The 21,662-nt window shown below is 49.6% G+C and overlaps 2 protein-coding genes across 2 annotated transcripts; one reads left to right on the top strand and one right to left on the bottom strand.

The window, feature by feature from the left end:
• The first annotated feature begins 3,542 nt into the window (after window positions 1-3,542).
• ACTR1B (actin related protein 1B) lies at window positions 3,543-12,345 on the top strand. Its single transcript, XM_037154311.2, has 11 exons — window positions 3,543-3,812; window positions 5,854-5,918; window positions 7,058-7,133; window positions 8,174-8,299; window positions 8,617-8,741; window positions 8,963-9,179; window positions 9,336-9,428; window positions 9,520-9,694; window positions 10,734-10,795; window positions 11,040-11,080; window positions 11,260-12,345. Exons 1-11 carry the CDS (start codon window positions 3,765-3,767, stop codon window positions 11,360-11,362), a joined length of 1,131 nt encoding a protein of 376 aa, XP_037010206.1. The 5' UTR covers window positions 3,543-3,764; the 3' UTR covers window positions 11,363-12,345.
• Window positions 12,346-14,939: 2,594 nt separating this feature from the next.
• Window positions 14,940-16,687, bottom strand: LOC119055996 (cytochrome c oxidase subunit 5B, mitochondrial). Its single transcript, XM_037154316.2, has 4 exons — window positions 16,545-16,687; window positions 15,931-16,004; window positions 15,662-15,761; window positions 14,940-15,135 (listed from the first exon to the last, which is right to left on the bottom strand). The coding sequence occupies exons 1-4, from the start codon at window positions 16,645-16,647 to the stop codon at window positions 15,023-15,025; spliced, it is 390 nt and encodes a 129-aa protein (XP_037010211.1). The 5' UTR covers window positions 16,648-16,687; the 3' UTR covers window positions 14,940-15,022.
• Between the last annotated feature and the right edge of the window lie 4,975 nt (window positions 16,688-21,662).

Here is a 21,662-nt window from a genome sequence, read left to right as displayed (position 1 = left end):
GAGGACCCCCTGTTGGTGGGGTGAAAGAGGGAGCCACGTGGTTTTGGCGGAGTGTGGACCCCCTCTTTCCCAGGTGAAAGGGAAAAACCACGCAGCTTTGCCAGAATGGAGATCCCTGCAGCCTTTGACTGGAACTGGGTACAAAGGACTCTTGCCAGTGGACTATGAGAGGGTACCACAGTACTTTGGATTAACTCGAGATCCTGCCTGCACAGTGACACAGCTGATGGTGCCAGCGGCCTGCAACACAGACGTGTGCTCTTTTCCTGATTTACGGTACCCGGAGTTGGGACAGAGGGAGAAGGGAGCGCTGTGTGGGTGTAGGTGTACAACCTAAAGGACTTTGATATTTTAGTGGTGGCATTAGGCCTGAATAGCATTAAATAAACATTTTGTTTCCTTTTCACAAATCTCTGGCATTGAGAGATGTGTTTCCAATTGGCGGGTGCTGAGAACTTACCAGCACTGATGCCTTTTGTCTGCACAGCTCCAGCTGGACAGGGCTGGTCTCAACCCATGGGTCAAAATACCATACCAGGAGTTCCTCTGTAAGGGTTTAACCAGCAGGAACACGACACAGGAGACTTCACAGCCCACTCTCTGTCTTTTCCCCAAACTACAGCCTGAGTGAGAGGCCCCAGGTAAACAAGGGCTGCTAAACTCTGGTTACAAACTTGGGCCCAATTAACCACAACCAGGAGTCCTTTTTGACAGCTAGAATCCTTCCCCAGGGAGTCAGCAATCTTTTTTAGTAAAGTGAGTGTAAATAACTTCCTGAGACTAAAAAAGTCAAAGGATCTAAGCACTAAGGTACTGTTCAGGCGGAAAAAGGAGAGGGCGACTCAGAGGGGCTGGGGAATGGCTGGCCCTTCAGGTCGGAGGGATCATCTTGCTCGCTGTCCTTCTCTTACAAACCTTCCTCTCTTCCTCTCTCTCTGTTTCTCCCTCCAAAATAAGTTTTCTGAGCTCTTCCTCTCTAGCTGCCTCAGAGGCTAACTGGCAAGCCTGCCCTCCTGCAGCTGTAGGGGGCCTTGCTCTGGGGCCTCCACAAGGAACTCTGAGGCCCTTTCAGCTGCTCCTCACCGCCCCACCCCTGCACTGTTGTCCGTCCCTGCTGCCTAGTGTCCACGGAATTTCTTCACTGCCGAGACCCTGGCCTTCTTCTATAAATGACTGGTATGCAGACTTTTCACTTCGGTAGTTTATTTTATTTTTAAAGTAATATATCATAAAGACAGACATACAGACCAAGGGAATAAAATAGAGGGACCTCACATATATGAACAAAGGGTCTTTGACGGGGTGACAAAACCATTTAAAGAAGAAAAGAGTGTTTTCAACAAACAGTGCTGGGAAAACTGAATATTCACATGAAAAAGAAAGTAGTTGGGCCCTTACATCAAAATTAACTCAAATGGGTTAAAGACCTAAATATAAGAACTTGAACCATAAAGATCTTAGGAGAAAATACAGGGCAAAAGCTTTAGGACATTGGATTTGGTGTCTCAGATATGACATCACAGGCAGAGGCAACAAAAGAAAAAGTAGACAAGTTAGACCATGAAAATTTTGAAATTTTGTGCATCAAAAGACACTACTAATAGCCCTGGCTGGTGTGGCTCAGTGGATTGAGTGCCGGCCTGCAAACCAAAGGGTTGCCAGTTCAATTCTCAGTCAGGGCACATGCATGGGTTTCGGGCCAGGTCCCCAGTTGGGGGTGCATGAGAGGCAACCACACAGTGATGTTTCTCTCCCTCTCTTTCTCCCTCCCTTCCCCTTTCTCTAAAAATAAATAAATAAAATCTTTTTAAAAAGACACTTTTTAATAGAGTAAAAAGGCAACACACAGAATGGGAAAGATATTTGCAAATTGTATATCTGATAAGGGATTAGTATCCAGAATATATAGAGAACTTCTAAAAATCAACAACAACAAAAATAAACCAATTCAAAAATGGGCAAAGGACTTGAATAGACATCTCTGCAAGGAAGACAAATGGACAATAAGCACAAGAAAAGATGCTCAACATCATGAATCATTAGCAAAATGCAAATCAAAACTATGAGAAGATACCAGATACCACCTCATACCAATTAGGATGTCTGCTGAAAAAATATATATATATATATATTATAATAATAAGTGTTGACGAGGATGTGGAAAAACTGGAAGCCCTGTGCATTGTTAGTGGTTCTGCTGCTATGGAAAAACAGTATAGAGGTTCAAAATATTTAGTCAGTTTGTAGAAGCAGAAAGTAGAGTGGCGGCTGCCAGGGGCTGGCAAGAGGGGAACAGAAACTCAGAGTTAAATGGTCACAGAGTTCGGTTTTACAAGTTGAAAGGATGGTGGTGGTGATAGCCCAACATTGCGAATGTTTTTAGTACCACTGAACCGTACACTTAAAATGGTTAAGGTGGTAAGTTATATGTTATGTGTATTTTAGCACAATAAAAAATGAGAAAAAAGCAATCTATACATAAGTTAAAAATAATTCAATACACAAGTTTACAAGGTATAAAGAATTCTCCCGTCATTCACCCACATCTCCCAATGGTCGCTTTCTCATATTACAGAGTCTTGAAGGTCTCTGATGGAGTGTTCCAAGCCATTCACATAGAAAACATGCCGAACACTGCGTCTGGCTTTCTTTGCTTTGATTTAACCATATGTCCCATGTGTTTCACATCAGATTATACAGAACTCCCTTATTAATTTAAATGAGTGCACATTGACCCATTTTATGAATGCACAGACACAGGATACAAATGAATACATTCCTATGATCCCATTTGCATTAAGTTCTGAAATAGGCAAAATTAACCTGTGGTGTTAATATCACGAGGGTGGTCACCTGGGAGGAAAAACAGGGCAGTGACTGAGAGGGGTGGTGGGCTACTGAAGTGCAGGCCATGCTGTTTTTTAAACTCAGTGATGGTTACATGTGTGTCCACATTGTAATAATGCACTGAGTGAAGACTTATGATTTCTGCACTTTTCTGGATGATGGCAAATCACTATGGCTCGGCCTTTGACACCAGCGAAGCTGGAAGCTGCCCAAGTGCTAGCTCCATAACCGTGGACAGGCTTCTCGGTGTCCATATCTGTAAAATGGGAATAACAATACAATTACCTGGTAGAGTTATGGCCCAATTTAATATAATCTATACTAAGTGGGTAGAAGTGCTCTACAAGCCCCAAAGCAAGCACTGGATAAACCCCAGCTACCAAGTTACCACTAAACTGTAATGGTTACAAAAGAAAGGATGTTCCTCGGTGTTCAATAAATGCTTTAGGTGAAACAGCCAGCGCGGCCTCCTCGGGGACTGCGAGATCACGAAGGAGCTGTGTCAAGGTGCTAGGGGTCAGGAAGACATCTTCCAGGACAGTCGACCTCCAGCCGGCCAGACTTCACCCTTGTTCCCTTTAAGAGAGAGGCCATGACGTCATCCCCCACACCGCGCATCCTAACTTGGAAGTGCCTGGCAGGTCTTCTGAGCTACGGCAATTGGCTGGCCAGCGCCCCGCGACCCAGCCCCTTTGCTCAGAGCCTGCCCCAGGCGTGTGCGGTCCCTCGGCCCAGGTGGGAGCGGTGATTGGCCGCGGGGTGTGCCCTCCGGAGAGGCCCTTGTGGGCTGCGCGCCCCGGTGGGAGGGGCGCGGCGCCGCCTCTGCAGCCTCAGTGGTCCGGTCTGCCCGCCCGCCTGCCGGTCCGCTGGTCCCTCCTGCGGCCTGCCTGTTGGGCAGGGCCAGCCCGGCCCCCGCCATGGAGTCCTACGACATCATCGCCAACCAGCCCGTGGTCATCGACAACGTGAGGCCCGGCAGCCGGGGGGAAGGCGGGCGCCCCGCCACTGGGTCCTACGCGGCAGCACGGGGAGGGACTCCACCCGTCTGGGATCGTCCTCCGTGGGCTGCTTGCCCGGATCCCGCGCTTCCGCTTGGCCCTGTAGCCCGGGCCTTGGGGCCAGACCCCCCCCCCCGCCCCCACCCCCAGCGCTGTGGAGCCCCTGCCAGACCCCTTCCCCAGCCGGCCGGTGATAAACATCTTGGGAGAGCAGGAGTGACAGCGGTCTGCCCTGTGCGGGGACGCACCTCGGACCCTGCTTGGTTGAGAGTTGGGTTACTGGGCAGGTTTTGACCCTAACCCCTTTACCCTTGTCCTTCAGGCTGTGTGGCTCTCTCTGCTCTTCATGGTAGAGGAAGGATGGTATTTGCCCTTTTGCACACACTGGCCTCATCTTTTGGAGAGGGTTGGCTTGGGGACCTTCCCAACAGCTTTTCCCAAAGGGCTGCACCCCCAGGCAGGACCTCCAGAGTGGACAGGCCCTACTGCCCTCTTTTCCTGGGACTAGAAAAAAATGCAGGTTCAACTGTACCAGCCACAGATCCACCACCACCTGGTTGGCCCCTTGGCTACTTTGCCCTCTCCTGAAGTGCTCCTGGTGCGGAGCAGAGATGCTATAGCCGGCAGCGCACAGAGTTCAGGCCCTCACTTCCCAGGACCCATAACCAGTTGAGGATAATTGTTTGGAAGCCTCAGAGCAAAGAGACCTGGCTTCCTCGTGGCCTTGTCCTACATCAGTGGGGCTCAGTGTGCTGTCAGCTGCCCACTGAGGATTTGTCGAAATTTCTGGTCATAGGAAGAAAATGAATGGCTCTGAGTATCTGCCTCTGGTGTATGAGCCTTGGAGTTTATTTGTTGTTGTTATTGTTGTTGTTGTTATTTTAATCCTCACCAAGGTCATGTTCACTGATTTGAGAGAAACATCAATCTGTTGCCTCCCATACCACCCCAACCAGGGCTCAAACCTACAGTCTGACCTGGAATCAACTCACAGCCTTCTGGTGTATGAACCCACGCTCCAACCAGCTGAGCCACCCGGCCAGGGCGAGCCTTGACGTTTTTGATAATGACTCCCGATAATGACTCCCTTCTTTTTCTGGGATCTTCTCCCTCCCACATGACTTCCACATGTCCTCCTGAGTGGTTCTTTTATTTGCAGTACCTATGTGAGCTTCCTGAGCCACAACAGGGATGTTTAATAAGAAGGCTAGAACTGAGCTTGGGAATTCTCTCCAGCAGGTTACAGGAAGGGCCAGAAATTCATTTAGGCTAATCAACAAGCCTGTGAGTCCGAGGTTCCCCTGCATGGTGCCTCTGGGCTTCTGGCTGCTCTATAACTTGGGGATGGTTACTCCTGCGTTGCAGACCCATAAAAAGTGTTTAATGAAGACCTGTGTGAAGAGGGCTTGGTGAGGGGTTCTAGATGCCAGGACCCGGCTGGTGCAATGGCAGCACAAGTTCTCCTTTGTGACCTTCCCATGGGCCTCATATGTGACACAGTCTACTGGGAGGAGGGCAGCCAGGGGCTTTGGAAAAAAACTACATTTAGGCTCTGGCTGCTCTTCATGGTAGAGGCATGAAGAGCCTCTAGTTGGCTTTCAGGAGTAGTTTTGCCATGGATTCCTCTTGCCAGAAGCTAACCTTGGAGTGTGCAGTGGTCTCTCAGTCTCCTGTTGGCATTCTGGGCTGCATAATTCTGGGCTATGGGAAGCTGGCTTGTGCACTGCAAGTTGTTCAGCAGGTCCCTGGCCTCTATCTACTATATCCCAATAGCTTCCTCTCTCCCCTTCCCAGTCTACAACATTGTCAACCTGGAGGGGAGAAGGGGTGCAAAATTGCCCCCCACACACACTTTTTTGAGCCACTGGTGTACTTGTAAACAATCTTGCTTTCTGGGCAAGATCTCACCTTCCTCCTCTGCTGCCGGCATGATCAGTGGGCTCCACTGCAAGGCACTGCCTTAATTTGGGAGTGAATGCGGGCAACTAAACATTGTTTTTCCTTGCAGGGTTCTGGGGTGATCAAGGCTGGCTTTGCAGGAGACCAGATCCCCAAATACTGTTTCCCAAACTAGTAAGTGTGCTTCCCAGGACAGTGGTCCTGTGTCTTCTAGGCCAGACTCACCCCCACTGGTAGGGAAGACACTGGATTTGTGAGGCTGACACTGTGAGGGCTCTGGGCTTACCCCTCCTCTTTAGAGACTGAATTTGGTCCCTCACTGAGCTGGGGAGGAGAGGCTGCCAACATTCCCGTAGGCACAGGGCATGGTAGCAGCAGCAAAAATAAAAGGGAGAACTTTTCAAGAGAAAGACCTGAACTCAGAGGAGGGAAGAGTGAGGAATTAATGCAAGGCCACCCCTTCCTCCTAGGAGAGGCTTTCATAGCATCTTATTTATTTTCAGATTTTAGAAAATATTTTCTTTCAGTCCAGAAGGTACTTCCCTGAACGGTGCTGGCGGTGGTGGGGGTCAGAGGAGGTGAAACCCGGAGAAAGCCCGGGGTACACCTTTGGTTACTGCAGCCCACTGGGAACTTTCCCTCAGCAGCATCACCTCGCGAATCCTGGAGGCTGTAGAGTGATTAGCCTAAGCCTGGGGGTGGGGTGGGGGTCCCGGGGCCCCTGAAGTGACTGGCTGTGCCAAGACCACAGGCCTGGTCTGAAGACAAGCCCATGTGGAACACCCAGTAGGGCTCCAGCTTTCCTTTCTGAACCCCACTTGGGTGTAATTAAGATTCCTGCAGATGCGCAGGGAACTTGGGTCAGATTTTGGAATCTCTGTTCAGGAAGCCCTGGCAGTGGGAAGGCGTGATCAACTGATGAGAGAGGGGTACACGAGGGAGCCACTACCCAGCTTCCCGGGGCCTTCTCTGGGGCTGCAGGTAGTGGCAGCAACTTGCCCTGCTAACATCAAGAGCATGGGCTGAGTCGCTGTGGCTGCAGAAGCTGACCCACTGCCAGGAATGGGCCATGGAGGGCTGACATTCCAAAGTTCATCCCTCTCTGGTAGGAACACCAGTTCTGACACTGAGCTTTCTGTCCTGCTAAGGCCTGTAGTCCCTTATCCCATGTCCCTGGGTTCTGACCTTTCCCTCATGGCCACATCCTGTTGCTCTGGAGTTAAGTTACCCTCTTGATGACTGGAGCGGGACTTGGTTTTCCTGGGCTGAGCTGTGCCCCGCACCCACCTCACTGACTTTACCTGTCCTTGCAGTGTTGGGCGCCCTAAGCACATGCGGGTGATGGCTGGAGCACTGGAAGGGGACATCTTCATTGGACCAAAAGCAGAGGTAACACCTGTGGAACCTGCATTTTTCTGGGTTTGGGGTCTTCATAGTCCCAGGAGCATCCACTGGGGGCAGAGCTATACTGCAGAGGGCCCCGGGACTCTGGTCTCTGAGCCATGTGCCAGGTGCCCCTGGACTCCCTGGGCTTCAGCTCTGGAGAGCTCTGCCCTGTAATGAGGCACTGGCTCCTGTGAGCAGGGAGAAGGGGAACAATTAGACCCTTTCACACCCTGTCTTTTGGAAGCTGTGGAGGAAAGAACTGATTAAAAAGTGACTTAAGAGTCCAAATTACCCAGACTTGATAACTGGTCACAATGAGATCTGTGGAGCCACTTCTTGCACTCCAGCTAGGGTGACTTGCCAGGGGCCACACAACCATAAGAGGCCCTCAGGGGGAGCAAATGTGGGCTGGGAGAATTAAAAACAAGTGCAGATTAGGCACAGTGAAACATAATGTGGGGTGCCAGGGTCTGGGGCCAGAGTTGAAGTAAAACGGGGGCTCTGAGGAGATGAGTCAGTAGGGAGAGAGAGGCCATGTGGTGCTTGGAAAGAAGGGGCATACTGTGGGTGACATTGAAGGCAAATCCATGAAGGAGACATGAGCGTTGGCTGGGGAGCTGGGAGGAGCGGGGGTGGGGTGACAGGTGACCACTGGAGGGGACCGTACTGCCACTGATGGGAGCTGTGACCGTGAGTGATGGAGATGGAAACTGGGCAACGTGGGGAGAAGGGGTGAACGTGCTGGCAGTGAGTGTACGGACACATGGTCAGGGGAGGAAGAGGAGCGACTGGATGATGGAAGGAAGCATGTCACCACCCTCCCTTGTCCCTGGCCCATTGAGGCTGGCTGGGCTCAGATCCTGAGAGGCTGCCAGACAGTTGAGCTACACTGAGTTCAGGACCTGCCACAGTGCATGGGGACACCCAGTAAGCAGCGGTGGTTCTACTCAGGGCAGCCGAAGGGGCAGCTTCCAAGAAGGCAGAAAGCAATGCCTGGGTGAAGGGCCTGGGGCCACACTGGTCTTTCCACCTCTCCTCCACAGGAGCACCGGGGGCTGCTGGCCCTGCGCTACCCCATGGAGCACGGCGTGGTGCGGGACTGGAACGACATGGAGCGCATCTGGCAGTATGTCTACTCCAAGGACCAGCTGCAGACCTTCTCTGAGGAGGTGTGGCAGCCAGGCCTCCCACAAGCTCCGAATCCTCTGGCTTTGCCCTTTGCCCTCCCTGCTCTGCTCCCCATTGGCCAGGTTCCCATATTTCCTGCATTTTGATAGGGCCCGCCACCTCTTCACTTCCAGAGAGAGCTGGCTCTTTGGAAGAGTAACTGCCAGCAGATGACAGGAAAGTGCCCTCAAGAAAGACATCAGGCTACAACCACATGTACTCAGAGCAGAGGGCAAAGGGGGCTGGCTGTCTGGAAAGATCCTTTTAGAGCCAAGCATACTGTCTGTGCGCAGGCCAACAACTCTGCCATCTCTTGTAGCATCCTGTCCTCCTAACGGAAGCCCCGCTCAACCCAAGTAAGAACCGGGAAAAGGCAGCAGAGGTGTTCTTTGAGACCTTCAACGTGCCGGCCCTGTTTATCTCCATGCAGGCCGTACTCAGCCTGTGAGTGGTCCCGAGTCCCTCTCCTCCCTGGGGCCATCCCGCTCAAGGCGACCAGATGTCTGACTTCCCTATAGAAACAGCCCCCTGATGGTTATTCCTTTAGGGAGTTCCTCATGTCCCTTTTTCAGACAAGATTATGCAGTCGTCCCAAGGTTCCCTTCAGGAGTGGGAGGTCCCCGTGCCTTACTGGCTGAGGTGAAGGGGTGCTGACCTGCTGACAGGTATGCAACAGGACGCACGACGGGAGTGGTTTTAGACTCGGGGGATGGGGTCACCCATGCCGTCCCTATCTACGAGGGCTTTGCCATGCCGCATTCTATCATGCGTGTGGACATTGCTGGCCGAGACGTCTCCCGCTATCTCCGGCTGCTGCTGCGCAAGGAAGGCGTTGACTTTCACACCTCAGCCGAGTTTGAGGTTGTTCGGACCATCAAAGAGGTAAGAGGTGACGAAGGGCAGGAGGGTGTCGAGATGACCTGGAGGGCAAATGGCAGGGGAGGGGAGCAGGACCGAGGCTTGATGAGATGGAACCGGGGTGTGGGCGCCCCAGTCTGCAGCCTTCTGAGGGTGTGTCCCTGCCCCCACCCCTTGCAGAGAGCCTGCTACCTGTCTATCAACCCTCAGAAGGATGAGGCTCTGGAGACAGAGAAGGTGCAGTACACCTTGCCAGATGGCAGCATGCTTGACGTAAGTCACCAGGCCTGGCCCCGGGTGGCAGTGGTGCTGTTGGGACCTGGAGGGGGAAAAGCACGGTCTGTCTCAATCCTGCGTTCCAAAGGTGGGGCCTGCACGCTTCCGGGCTCCCGAGCTGCTGTTCCAGCCAGACCTGATAGGGGATGAGAGCGAGGGACTCCACGAGGTGCTGGCCTTTGCCATCCACAAGTCGGACCTAGATCTCCGCCGCACGCTGTTCGCCAACATCGTGCTTTCTGGTGGCTCCACGCTGTTCAAAGGTGCCCTGGTTCTGGGAGGGGGAGGTGTTGGGCGGGGGGTCTATGGGAGCCATAGCTGGGCCTTCCCGTACAGCTGGCACATGGCCTGTTTTCTAGTAGCTTTTTGGTGCTCAGTGAGCAATTGTGTTTTTAAGAGTAAAATTTAAAATTACATTTTACTCACTTTGTAAGTGGATGATAACTTTATATGAGATCTAAACTGTGTTAGATGAAGTGTCCTTTCCCTGTTGTCCTGGTCAGCCCTTCCCTCCGCATGGGTTTGCCACTTTCTCAGGCAGCTATGGATGGCCTCCCAGCACATGTAACAAATGTGCGCCACCCCCATGTGCACACGAACTGTAGCATGTCGTACGGGTCCTGACCATGTATGGCTCATTTAGCATCATATCTGGAAGGTCTTTTCCTACCCGTGTAAGTTCTCTCATCTGGCCGTACAGTGTTCCACTAAATGGAAGTGCCAGGCAGCCATCATCCTGCTGATGGCCTTTGAGGGAGTGGCGGTCATTTCTAATTAGTACTCTCCTGCACTGTCATTTTGCGTGCTGAGAATATACTAACATGTAAATCCTAGAGTAGAACTGCTGAGTCAGAGTGCAGATGTGCCTTTGTTATTTGGTGGGTCCTGCCAAGGTTTCTCTCCTGAGAGCTTGTACCCGCCACCAGCCCAACACCGTGGGGGATCTTTGCCCATCTACCACATCGGTAGATGTTTTCTCCTGGTTTGTCATTAGCCTCTGATTTTGCTTCTGGTGGGTTTTAACTGCTGGCACATTGGGTGATGAAGAACATGGGGGGACAGCAGACCTGTGACTTGGGGTTCCATCTCATGTCTCCTCTCTTTGGGGTTGCAGCTCATATCTCCTCCCTGTAGGCCTGGTGCTAGGTCTTTTTTGCCCCAGGAGTGGCTATGCCTACCCTTAATCCTGGAAAGAACTGCTGAAAGGAGGGTAGCAACTGGGGAGCACCAGGTGGGATGTGGGAGAGCTAGTGGTAGGGGGGCTAGATGGGGACCCCAGGCTAGCCAGCTTTGTGTTCACAGGCTTTGGTGACCGATTACTAAGTGAAGTGAAGAAGCTTGCTCCAAAGGACGTCAAAATCAAGGTGAGGCTGTGGAGAGTGCCCGTGGGGCATCGGGTCCCTGGCAACCATGACCCAGGAGAGGACACGTGCCACCTCCAGAGGCCCTCTCATTTCCAGCCCTGCCGCTTCTCCCATTTGCCCGTTCTCCCTGCTCCCAGCTGATGCACTAGCTGTCTGGCCTTGTGCCCTGCAGGAATCACCCCCAAGGCTGGGACAGGGACTGCTGTGTGGGGACAGTCACTTAGTTACCCCTTGCTCCCTCTAGATCTCTGCGCCTCAGGAACGGCTGTACTCCACATGGATCGGGTAAGGCAGAGCTCACAGGGAGGGCTCTGGGAGGAAAACATTTTGCCCTGGACACTTCTCCCAGGGTTGGCCCAGGCCAGGTGGAGGTGGACAGACTTCCCTCCCAAGTGAAGGAAACAGAACCTTGAGTACCCAGGGAGGGTGGCCATCCACAAGACACCACCCCTCCCTCCTCACAGTGGCTCCATCCTGGCCTCACTAGACACTTTTAAGAAGATGTGGGTCTCCAAGAAAGAGTACGAAGAAGATGGCGCCCGTGCTATTCATCGCAAAACCTTCTAGTGCCCAAGGAGGAAGGGGCAATGCTTGGGAGAATGGTGGGAAAGGGGAGCCAGAGCCCTTAACCCCTCCTGGGCTGGGCTCACGCACCAGGCGTGGGGTCCCCTGCATGCCCTGAACCCAGGCAGGTGGTGCAACAGCACTTCCCTGCAGCACTGCCCTCCACACACGCACGCATGCACACACAGACATGGTAATGTTTAGCCGCGTGGGTGGGCGTCTGGAGCTGGAATACAGGAATTGAGGAGCCCGGCCTCGGGTGGTTCTGGTTGTTCCCCTTGGCTGGGCTAATTACACCTATGGTTCCTGGCTCTAACCCTTGGGGCTGCTTCCCTGAGCTCTAAGGCCAGACACCCAAAAGTCCCCATTTCCTGACAGGGTCCCTCCCAGAGCTGAGTGCCTGGATGCCTGTGTAACAAGCCTTGGGGAGTGGGTTAGAGGAGGGGGCAGCCAGCAGCTCCCCACTGGCGTATCATTGTTTCTCATACCACCTCTTCCTGATCTGACAGGGAAGCACAAAGGGCCAGCCACTCCTGGGCGTCCCTGACCTTCCACACTCTGTCCCTGTCTTCCTGAGCAGATGCCTTGGTGCAGGCTGAGTAGTGAGCAGTCTGCCCTCCCCAGTGGGGGGTTCTGGCCCAGGGCTGGACCAGAGCAGAGTGTATGTGTGTGTGTGTGGGGGGGGGGGTTGAGTCAGCCACAGTCTTTTGTGTTCTCCCCTTGAAAGCACTTCATTGACTTGCTGCTCCTTCTCCTTTAAGCCAGTACCCTGGATGGGGAAGAGTTAATGGTCTTCATTTGTTGAGGGAGGGGAAGCCACTTAATCAGGAGTCAGACTGAGGGTTGAGGGGGCACAATTCCTCTCTCGGATCTTCGTTACCCTGGGACAGGCCCCCCACCTTCCTCTCCCAGATATGTACAGTAATTTTACCCAGTTGCCTGAAAAATCTTTTTTGTAAACCATTATAGTAATAATATGGACAAGGCCCACTGTGTGGCTCTCTTTTCTTGTGGTTCTTATGCTGTTGTTTGCTCAGCCACCCCTGGCGACTTTGAAACAAAGGACAGGCAAGAATGCAGCATGGCACCAGCTCTAGCTCAGTGCTGAGGGTTTTAGTGGTTGGTGGGGCAGTGGCACAGGAGGCCCCAGGAGGCCCCAGGAGGCCGGCTCTCCGCCTGGTGGCGGAATTTCCCAAGCTCGTTGCCCACTTTCGGCGGTTTTTCATGAGCAGCAGAGGACAGAGCTGCCTTCCTCTGCCTTGTTCCTAGACAAGGCCTCCTGGCAGGTGGGGCTGGGCTCGGGGCCTTTGCATCCTCACCTGTTGGAACACCTCTGCTGCCCCGCTCACAGGTGGCAAAGGCTGATGAACCCACAGAGATACAGACTCAGGGTCCAGACAAGTGAGGAAGGAGAGAGATAAGGGGAGATGGCAAAGGCTGTCAATAAGCTGGGCTCTGAAGGTAAAAGCTGAAGATAAGAAGGGCCATGGATGGAGCAGTGAGAAGGAGACACCAGAGTGTCTGCCCTTCCTCCCTTCATCAAGTATTTGAATACCTACAGTATACCCAGGAGGGTCCATGTGTTTGTGACAATGGTAAACATATCTTTGCCCCCCAAAACATACAGGTCAGGGGAGGAAGAACAGGCCGTTTCAGTAGTCGCAGGGCCTAAAGGAGGGGCTTCTAACCCAGCAGGTGGGGCAGGCTTGCTTGCATGGGTCCAGGAAGAGTTAACCAGGTGAGGGAGGGGAGGGTGTTCTGGGCAGAGGTAAGAGCTCGAGGAGACACCTGGGACCAGTGGGACAGAAGGCACAGACCTGAGTGACACTAGGTCAGCAGGATAGAGAAAGTGATCTCTAGTTAGAATGCAAGATACACCAAAAAAGTTAGGGAGTGAAGCCTGCACAGGAAGGGCCTTGCAGACTTTTAGCTGTGTACTGGGTGACGGGCAGCCTGCTATGGGAGGGTGGCTGTCACAGCTGAGTGTTGAAGGTACTGCAGTGAGTGGAGCTGAGAGCCCAGAACTGAGATTGTGTGGAAGGGGAGAGGTTACTCTGGCTGGACTGTCTTCAAAGGGCATTACGTGAGCCTGTGTGTTCAGAAAGCAGTTAAGCCCATAGCTGCCCTCAAGGGGGAAAGAGAATTTACAGAGAACCCTTTGGGGTTCTGTTCTTGTACTACTTCCTCCCAACCATCCAAGTTGGAGGAGCCCTGTTAGTGTGGGTCCTCCCTCTTCCTTACCTCCTCCACATTCTGTCAGTCACCAAGTTCTTTTGCTTCTGTAATACCTTTCCTACCCCTCATTTCTTTTCCATGAGGGCCACTACCACCCTGGCTCAAGATCATAGCTCCATTTTCCCCACCAATCCATCTGCTCTTGGATCTAAAGCCCAGAGAGCCTTGGTCCTGCCAGTTCCTAATCCAAAATGTCGAGCAGTTCTCCACTGCCTGGTGAGATCACCTTCATGAATTACACATTGTTGCATTTAATTCAGGCCCTTTGGGATCTGTCTCTTCCGTTTTAGGCTTCTGCATCACCATGCCCTGCTTTGTCTGCCAGCTGCTACTCATGCCACTCCGTGCTAGGAATGGCTTTCCCATGTCTGTCAAAATCCCATCCTTTAAGCCAAGCACTATGCAGCACCCTCCCTCCTCCCTCTTTTGGCAGGGATGATATGGTTAGAGCTCTGGCCCTGCTGGGTTTCTCACTGCTGGAACAAAGCTACAGGTGAGAAGCTGGCAAGGCTAGAAGAACCTTAGGTGTTGGGATTGGAGATATGGACAAAACTCTGTTTTTGGTGCTGTTTCATTATTATGGCAAAGTTCAAACACACCAAAGCAAAAAGAACAATGACCTGGATATGAGGGATCAATCACACTCTAAACCACTTCTTCCTCTTCTCCCCAGTCTTAAAGCTAATCCCAGGCATATTGTACCCCCAGAATATATCTCTAAAGGATAAAAAAATGAAGATCTAAAAATGTAATAAATTTTTAAACATCAAATATCCAGAGTTCAAATTATTCCAATTTCTTTTTCTTTACAGTAGGTTTTTCAAATCAATATCCAAACAAGTTTCACCACTGTACTTGCTCGCTCTATCACATCCACTTTATTCTGTAGGTATTCCCTCTTTTTCTCCTTGCAATGTATTTGTTGATAAAACCTGGTCTTTGGTTTCTGGAACTGTCCCATATTCTGAATTGTGGTGATGACATCACCACTAACTGTTGCTTTGAACCTGGGTTCCTCAAAACCTCAAAGCCCCCCAGAAATCCTACAAGTTTACCCTGTCTTTATAACAATACTCAAGGACCTACCATCTGCCAGGCTCTCTATAATGTATTCTCAGAAAACATGTCCCCAGTGACAAAGTTAAATGATGGAGACAGTATTACAAGTCCAATCAGTCTGACTCCACAGCACATGCTTTCCCCCGTGCCAGGTAGTCCCAATCGTGGCGTTATGGGATTGTCAATCCCAGTGCACACAAGTGGACAGCAAGCTAGTAGTAACAGCTATTCCTGATGTAAGAATTACCCATATCCCTCCAAAAACACAGAAATAAGGCCAGCCAACTCTGGGAGGAGCCAAAGCAATGGCCAGTCTTTATCGAAGACAAGAAACTTTACAGCACATTGTGAGTGACTTATTGCGGGGGCTCAGTGGGCCAACTGGTGGGGCACCAGCTTATAATGGGTTCCACAGCTAGGGCATCGCTGGGTCTCGCCTTTGTGCAGCCAGAACCAGATGACAGCACTGTTGTCCTCTTCACCTAAAAGGAAAAAAGTGGTTGAAGGCCATCTAGTCTAGAAGAGAGGAGACTTTCAACATCTCTTCTCTGATACCTCCAAGACACAAAGTTACGGTTGATATCTTAAGAGATCAGTTCAAGCTATCCTCCCCATTTTCCAGATGAAGAAACTGAGGCCTGAGTTTACCTGTGAGTAAAGTGACCATATATCGAAGTCAATATAGGTTCTAACATTTCCCCTGCCTATGGAGAATCCCAAAGCAGGGTCATTCTGATATGTAATCCTAGTACCTAAAATGATATCTGGCAGAGAGAAAACAGTATTTTCTAGATGAATACTCCTCATGTCACATCTCCAGTGAGCCTCTTGACAGTAAGGGTGACCTACTCAGGCATAAGAAGAGAGGAAAGGGCTAAGACCCTTAGAACAACTTATTTACAAACATATGCTCTTTACAGACACAGAAGATCTGAAGCAGCTTACAGACATCCTGTACAGCAGTGTATATTAAACCAATGAATAAGAAAATAGTGGTGAGGTACTTACAGATGCAGCCCACTATTCGCTTGTTGGAGATAGAGGGGACTAAATTAGGGTCTTCCTTGGTGCCTGAAGCTGCCTTTGGGGCTAGCATATTGTATGGGTCCTGAAAAAAACAAGAATTGAGCCATCATACCAGAGGACCTCTACCCTCCAGGGGCTAGCATTACTGTTCCCACACTCAGGTTTCCGGGATCAAGCGCTCCCAGAGCAGAGTGCTCTGGTCCCAACCAAGGCCATGAGGTACAAAGACACAGAAAGCAGTTTCTCCTCACCTGTCCCTTCCGCGCAGCCATCATGACCTCCCGCTCCAGGCCAGTTGCCTGCTCATCATCTGTAGGAATACCACCTAAAGAAAGATACATGAATTACGATGTCGGCTGAATCAAGGCAGAAAATGCACAAAAGTAAATTTCTGCGTAGTTTAAGTGGGCTCGCAAGTTTCTAAAGGTTACCCATACCCACTGTCCCTTAAGTACCAGAGTCACGATCCCCAAAAGCGACAGCACCCAGGAAACCTTTTCTTCCCCCAACCACCAAGACCAATTTTTCGACACTTTTTTAAAATAAAAACATAAATCAGAGTCCAACTTTGCGCGGCTCTGAAGGGAGTTTCGACCCCTCCCCATCGCGCTTGCAGCACCCGCCCCCACAAGGTCACCCGGCACCTCCATTTATAATTCTTTCGCAGCAGGGATAATTAGGTGGGCTGCTGCAGCGGCGGCCGGGACTAACAGGGAAATGCCAGCTGAGCTTGAGCCCCGCGGGGCTCGGGGACGGTCACTGGGGCTCACAGGAACTGAAAGTCCAGCCCGCTGGGTCGCACTAGGATCCCCGACCCGGGGAGAACCACTGCTCCAGGCCCGGACGCGATCGGCGGGACTAGTACCTCCAGACGCCATTGAGCGCACCGCAGCTACCCCATTGGGACCGCGAGCCCTCAGGGCCTGGGCGACCAGCGCTCCAGCTCCGCGAAGTAACCTTGAAGCCATCGCGCCCGCTACTACACTACACTTCCGGGGCAGCTTATGAAGATAGGCGGGACTTCCGGAGACATCTGCTTCGTTTTTGCGTCTGCCTACCACTTCCGCCGAGTGCCGCTTTAGCCGCGCCCGGATTCGCCCCTCCCCAGTGACTGCCAGCGGACCGCAAAGAATGCGCAAGTTCCGTGCGGTCTCTCATTCCCGTTGCGCCCCCGGGGAAGCTTCGGTGTGTGGTCACTGTCTCAGTTTTGGATGGTACGATTTGGGACAGCGTGGTTTGCGTGCGCGGGACCCCGTATCCTCGTCGGTGAAATGGGGCAGCCACACTGGCGTTCCTGTGCGTGTTGCCTGATAGTTGTACTCGGTAAATGTGGAGGCTGAGGGAAGTCGTTAATACCGCGTCTGTCAAGAGACTTGCTGGATCCTGACTGATTTAAATTTAAGAGTGGCTTCCTGAAGGCCCCTGTGTTCACTATTATGCTTGTTCATTGTGACGCTGGTTCTTTTGGCAGCGTGGGAGCCGTCGCAAACTTGCTTTGGCCTAGTCTACAAGAACCCAGGCAGAACCTACCCGCACTGCTGGCGTCAGTCTCCTGGTTCAGGGGTGTGGAGGTGATGAAGTCATCACAGGTGGTGAGGGGCAGGAGAGTAGGGTCAGATTTAGGACCCCTTCCAGGACCAAGGCCCTTGGTGATGTGTGAGAGGTTGGCCACAACGGGAGATTATCACCAAGGAAGGACAGCAGGAAGGGGGGTTGATGATGGGAAATAGAGTCACAGAACATTCTGTGACCAGGGTTCTCTCTTTAAAACGCAACACATCTTCCTTAGCTGTGCATGGCCTTCAAGCTAAGGTGTGCAGGCTTCGCAGCAGAATGGGCATTAAAAGGCTTTGCAAACACTGCCCTCCATCGGCTCCTGGGATATGGTTAACATTGTCAGTGCAGCCCTGTCAAGGTCTGGCTCCCTACCTGTGCCATATCTGTTTCCCTACCGGATAGAAAATCCCTTCAGAACAGGAATTATGCTGTATTCCTCTTTGAAATCCCCAGTGTCTTGCAGAGGCCTCGCATATAATAGGGGTCAAATAAATTTTAGTGTACTTACTGTTTGGACGGAATAAACAAATCTGTTTTGTAGGGCTTCTGAAATGTGCTGGTCAATTTGAGGCAAATTGGGGAGGGTTGAAGTCCCAGGTGTTCACACCTGTAACCTGTATCCTCCTGCAGGTTACAATATTCTAAAAAGGACCTGGTGGAGCATTTCTTCACAGAAGTACAGCTGGTCTTCATTAGTGTCTTCTACAGCAAGAAAAAACAAGTGGACTGTATTCTGAAGCCAAAAATTTCTTGATCTTCTGAACCTGGGTTTTGCTTTCAATGGCTTCCACTGTTACTCCCTTCTCCTCAACAACCCCCCACCACCACACACATCACTGTAACCCCTCAACATTAAATTGAAATATTTTTCTTAAATCCTAAGAATGATTCCCAAGAATCTATAGTTGATTTGTACCTTTGGTTAGATGTTTAGATGGGGGGGGAGCCTTGGTCTGGAAGACAGAGGTTCTGAGATGGAACCACCAGTCAATCCCCCCCAACTTTTTTTTGCCACCATTTCCTCATCAGTAAAACTATAATTAGACTAGATTAATATTTCTCAAAGTGTATTCCATGGAACCCTAGTCTCAAGCTCTCCATAAAAAGGACTTAGTCATGACACCCTCTGCATTTGATGACCACGTTCTTGGAGATACACATTGTAGCATATTAAAGCCTCTGATTAGGATTGAGGCAAAGAATCCTGTTTAATTTACCTGTGATTTAAACCAGAGTTTTCCCATCCCAATTGACTACAAAATTCCCAAGAAACGCCTATTAACCCACCTCTCAGAAGACCAGTAAGAAATTCAGGCTGTTTATCTAATTGATATGCAGAGACTTTGAATGTTATAGAGATTATATGGAATACTTTCCATGGGCCAAAGCTGCTCATTATTCAAAACTGAGTAAAACTTGGTCTCTACCTTGAATCTATCACAAGAAAGTGGAGTGGAGGTTGTTCTTAGTTTGACCAGAGTTCACGTAAGTCTGAAGCTATGGAATCACAAAAGGGACTCAATCTGTATTTCTGTTGCTAAAACAAGCAGCTCTGAGCTCTGACTGGACCACAGAGGCTCTGACCACTTATAATAGTAGATTTCTATTACAACAGATTAGGGGGACAGTTGCTGTGTACAGGCCTGGACAGATCTGCATCACTCACGGATGGCCCATACTGAAGGGTCCCCTAGAAAAGCCTGAGGAAAACGACAAAATGGCTGAACTTCTCAGCAGCTTGCTGGGAGCTAGAATCCTTCAGACCAAATAGCCACGTCAAGCCAAACCAAACATTTTCATACAGGTGCCACAAATCCAAAATGGGTCACCTGTGACTGCTGTCAGCATGGGGCCTAGGAAGGGCGATACCACTTTATGTTAACATACAGTGAAAGCTATAAATGAATAAAATAATTGAAAGTCACTCCAGGCTGGCCTTTGGAAAAATAAGCAGCTTCTTACAGGATGACTTGGGAAGGAGCAAAGCCTAAAGGACCTAGCCTAAAGTCCCATTCATCACTAAGGCCACTAGAGCAAAGGGCCACTATGCAAAGGACTCAGAAATACAACTTTTCCTTCCCCAGTTTTATTAAGACATAATTGACATACATCACTGTATAAGCTTAAAGCCTATACCATGGTCATTTAATTTACATATATTGTGAAATAATTGCCAAATAGGTTCGGCATATAAATACAATAGAAAAGAAAAATAAAGGGAAACAGTTTTTCTCCTGTTGATGAGAATTCTTCAAATTTCTTAACAATTCTCCTGTATATCATACAACAGTAATAGCTACATCATCATGCTGTACATTACATCCCTAGTACTTATTTCTCTTTTAACTGGAACTTGGTAACTTTGGACCACCTTCCTCCAATTCCCCCTCCCCCCACTACCCCCCACTCATAAACCCCATCCCTCTAACCACAACTCTGTTCTCTTTTTCTTGTGAGTTTGGGGTTTTTAGATTCCACATATAAGTGCTATTGTACAGTATTTGATTTTTTATCTCTGACATTTCATTTAGCATAATGCCTTCAAGATCCATTCATGTGCCCTGGCTGGTATGGCTCAGTGGATTGAGTGCCGGACTGTGAACCAAAGGGTCACGGGTTCAATTCCCAGTTGGGGCACATGCCTGGGTTGCGAGCCAGTTCTCCAGCATGGGGCGTGCAAGAGGCAACCACACATTGATATTTCTCTCCCTCTCTTTCTCCTCTTCTCCTCTCGGTAAAAATAAATAAATAAAATATTTTTAAAAAGAAACATCCATTCACGTTTTTGCAAATAGTAGTATTTTCTCATTTTTTATGGTTGAATAATAATTTACATGCCACAACTTTTTTTTTTTTTGCCACAACTTTTTTAATCCATTCATCACTCCCTGGATACTTAGGTTGTTTCCATGTCTATTATAAATAATGCTGCTGTGATCATGGGGATGCAGATGTCTTATCAAGTTTGCATTTTCATTATCTTTGAATATAGTCCCAGAAATGGAATTGCTGGATCATATGGTAGTTCTATTTTTAATTTTTTGAGGACCCTCCATACAGTTTTCCATAGTGGCTGCACCAATTTACAGATACACAAGTGTTGCACAATTTACCAATTTGTGCACAAGGGTTCCATTTTCTTCACATCCATGTCAGCATTTGTTAATCTCCTCTTTTTTATTATGACTCTTCTAACAGGTGTGGTTTTCTTGCATTGTGGTTTTAATTTGCGTTTCCCTGCTAATTAGTAATGTTGAGCATCCTTTTCATGTACTTGTTGGCCTTCTGTAAATCTTCTTTGGAGAAATGTCTGTTCAGGTCCTTTGCCCATTCTTTAAATTGAGTTGTTTTTGTTTGTTTGTTTGTTTGCCATTGAGCTGTATGAGCTGTAAGTTTGGTTATTAACCCCTTATCTGATAATGTGGTTTGCAGTTTTTCCCCCATTCCATAGGTTGTCTTTTCACTTTATTGATAGTTTCTTTCACTGTTACAGAAGCCTTTTAATTTGATGTAATCCCTCTTCTTTATTTTTTTATTTTGTTAGCCAGTGTCAGGGAGTTTCACTTCTGTGTTTTCTTTGAGATAATTCATGTTTCAGACCTCACATTTTAATCTTTAACCCATCTAGAGTTAATTTTTTAAATTTTATTTATTTATCTTTAGAGGGGAAGAGAAGGAAAGAGGGAGAGAAATATCAATGTATGGTTGCATCTCTTGTGTCCCCTGCTGGGACCTAGCCTGCAGTCCAGGCATGTGCCCTAACTGGGAATTGAACTGTGATTCTCTGGTTTGAAGGCCCGTGCTCAATCCACTGAGCTACACCAGCCAGGGCTGGAGTTAATTTTTTTGTCTGTGGTATAAGATATAGGTCCAGTTTCATTTTTTTACATGTGACTGTCCAATTATTCCAGCACAATTTATTGAGGAGACCATCTTTTCTCCATGGAGTAGGCTTGGCTCACATGTCAAATATTAGTTGACCATATATGCTTGGGTTTGTTTCTGGGTTCTTAATGCTGTTCCATTGGTCTATTTGTCTGTTTTTATGCTGACCATACTGTTTTGATGACCATAGCTTTATAGTATAGCTTGAAATCAGGTTATTTCAAGTGTGATCCCTCTTGCTTTGTTCTTCTTTCTCAGGGTTTCTTTGGCTATTCGGGATCTTTCTTGGTGCCATATAAATCTTGGGTTGGTTTTTCTACATTTTTTAAAAGATTTTATTTATTCACATTTAGACAGAAGGGAAGAGAGGGAAACATCAATGAGTGGTTACCCCCTTGTGCAACCCCAACTGGGGACTTGGCCCACAACCCAGGCATGTGCCCTGACTGGGGATCAAACCAACAACCCTTTAGTTCACAGGCTGGCACTCAATCCACTGAACTATACCAGCTAGGGTTCTACATCTGTAAAAAAAATGCCA

This window comes from Artibeus jamaicensis, unplaced genomic scaffold (genome assembly GCF_021234435.1).
Source record: "Artibeus jamaicensis isolate MK-2021 breed Jamaican fruit bat unplaced genomic scaffold, CSHL_Jam_final contig_384, whole genome shotgun sequence".
Lineage (NCBI taxonomy): Eukaryota > Metazoa > Chordata > Mammalia > Chiroptera > Phyllostomidae > Artibeus > Artibeus jamaicensis.
Note: the sequence above shows the minus strand (reverse complement) of the source record. Positions and strands in the feature narration are given on the sequence as shown.

Coding starts and splice junctions, on each gene's coding strand:
- ACTR1B (XM_037154311.2), top strand. CDS start 3,765: ATGGAGTCCTACGACATCATCGCCAACCAGCCCGTGGTCATCGACAAC. Junction 3,813..5,853: donor AGCCCGTGGTCATCGACAAC/GTGAGGCCCGGC, acceptor TTTTCCTTGCAG/GGTTCTGGGGTGATCAAGGC. Junction 10,796..11,039: donor CAAAGGACGTCAAAATCAAG/GTGAGGCTGTGG, acceptor TGCTCCCTCTAG/ATCTCTGCGCCTCAGGAACG.
- LOC119055996 (XM_037154316.2), bottom strand. CDS start 16,647: ATGGCTTCAAGGTTACTTCGCGGAGCTGGAGCGCTGGTCGCCCAGGCC. Junction 16,005..16,544: donor GCGCTCAATGGCGTCTGGAG/GTACTAGTCCCG, acceptor ATCTTTCTTTAG/GTGGTATTCCTACAGATGAT. Junction 15,762..15,930: donor TGGCTGCGCGGAAGGGACAG/GTGAGGAGAAAC, acceptor TGTTTTTTTCAG/GACCCATACAATATGCTAGC.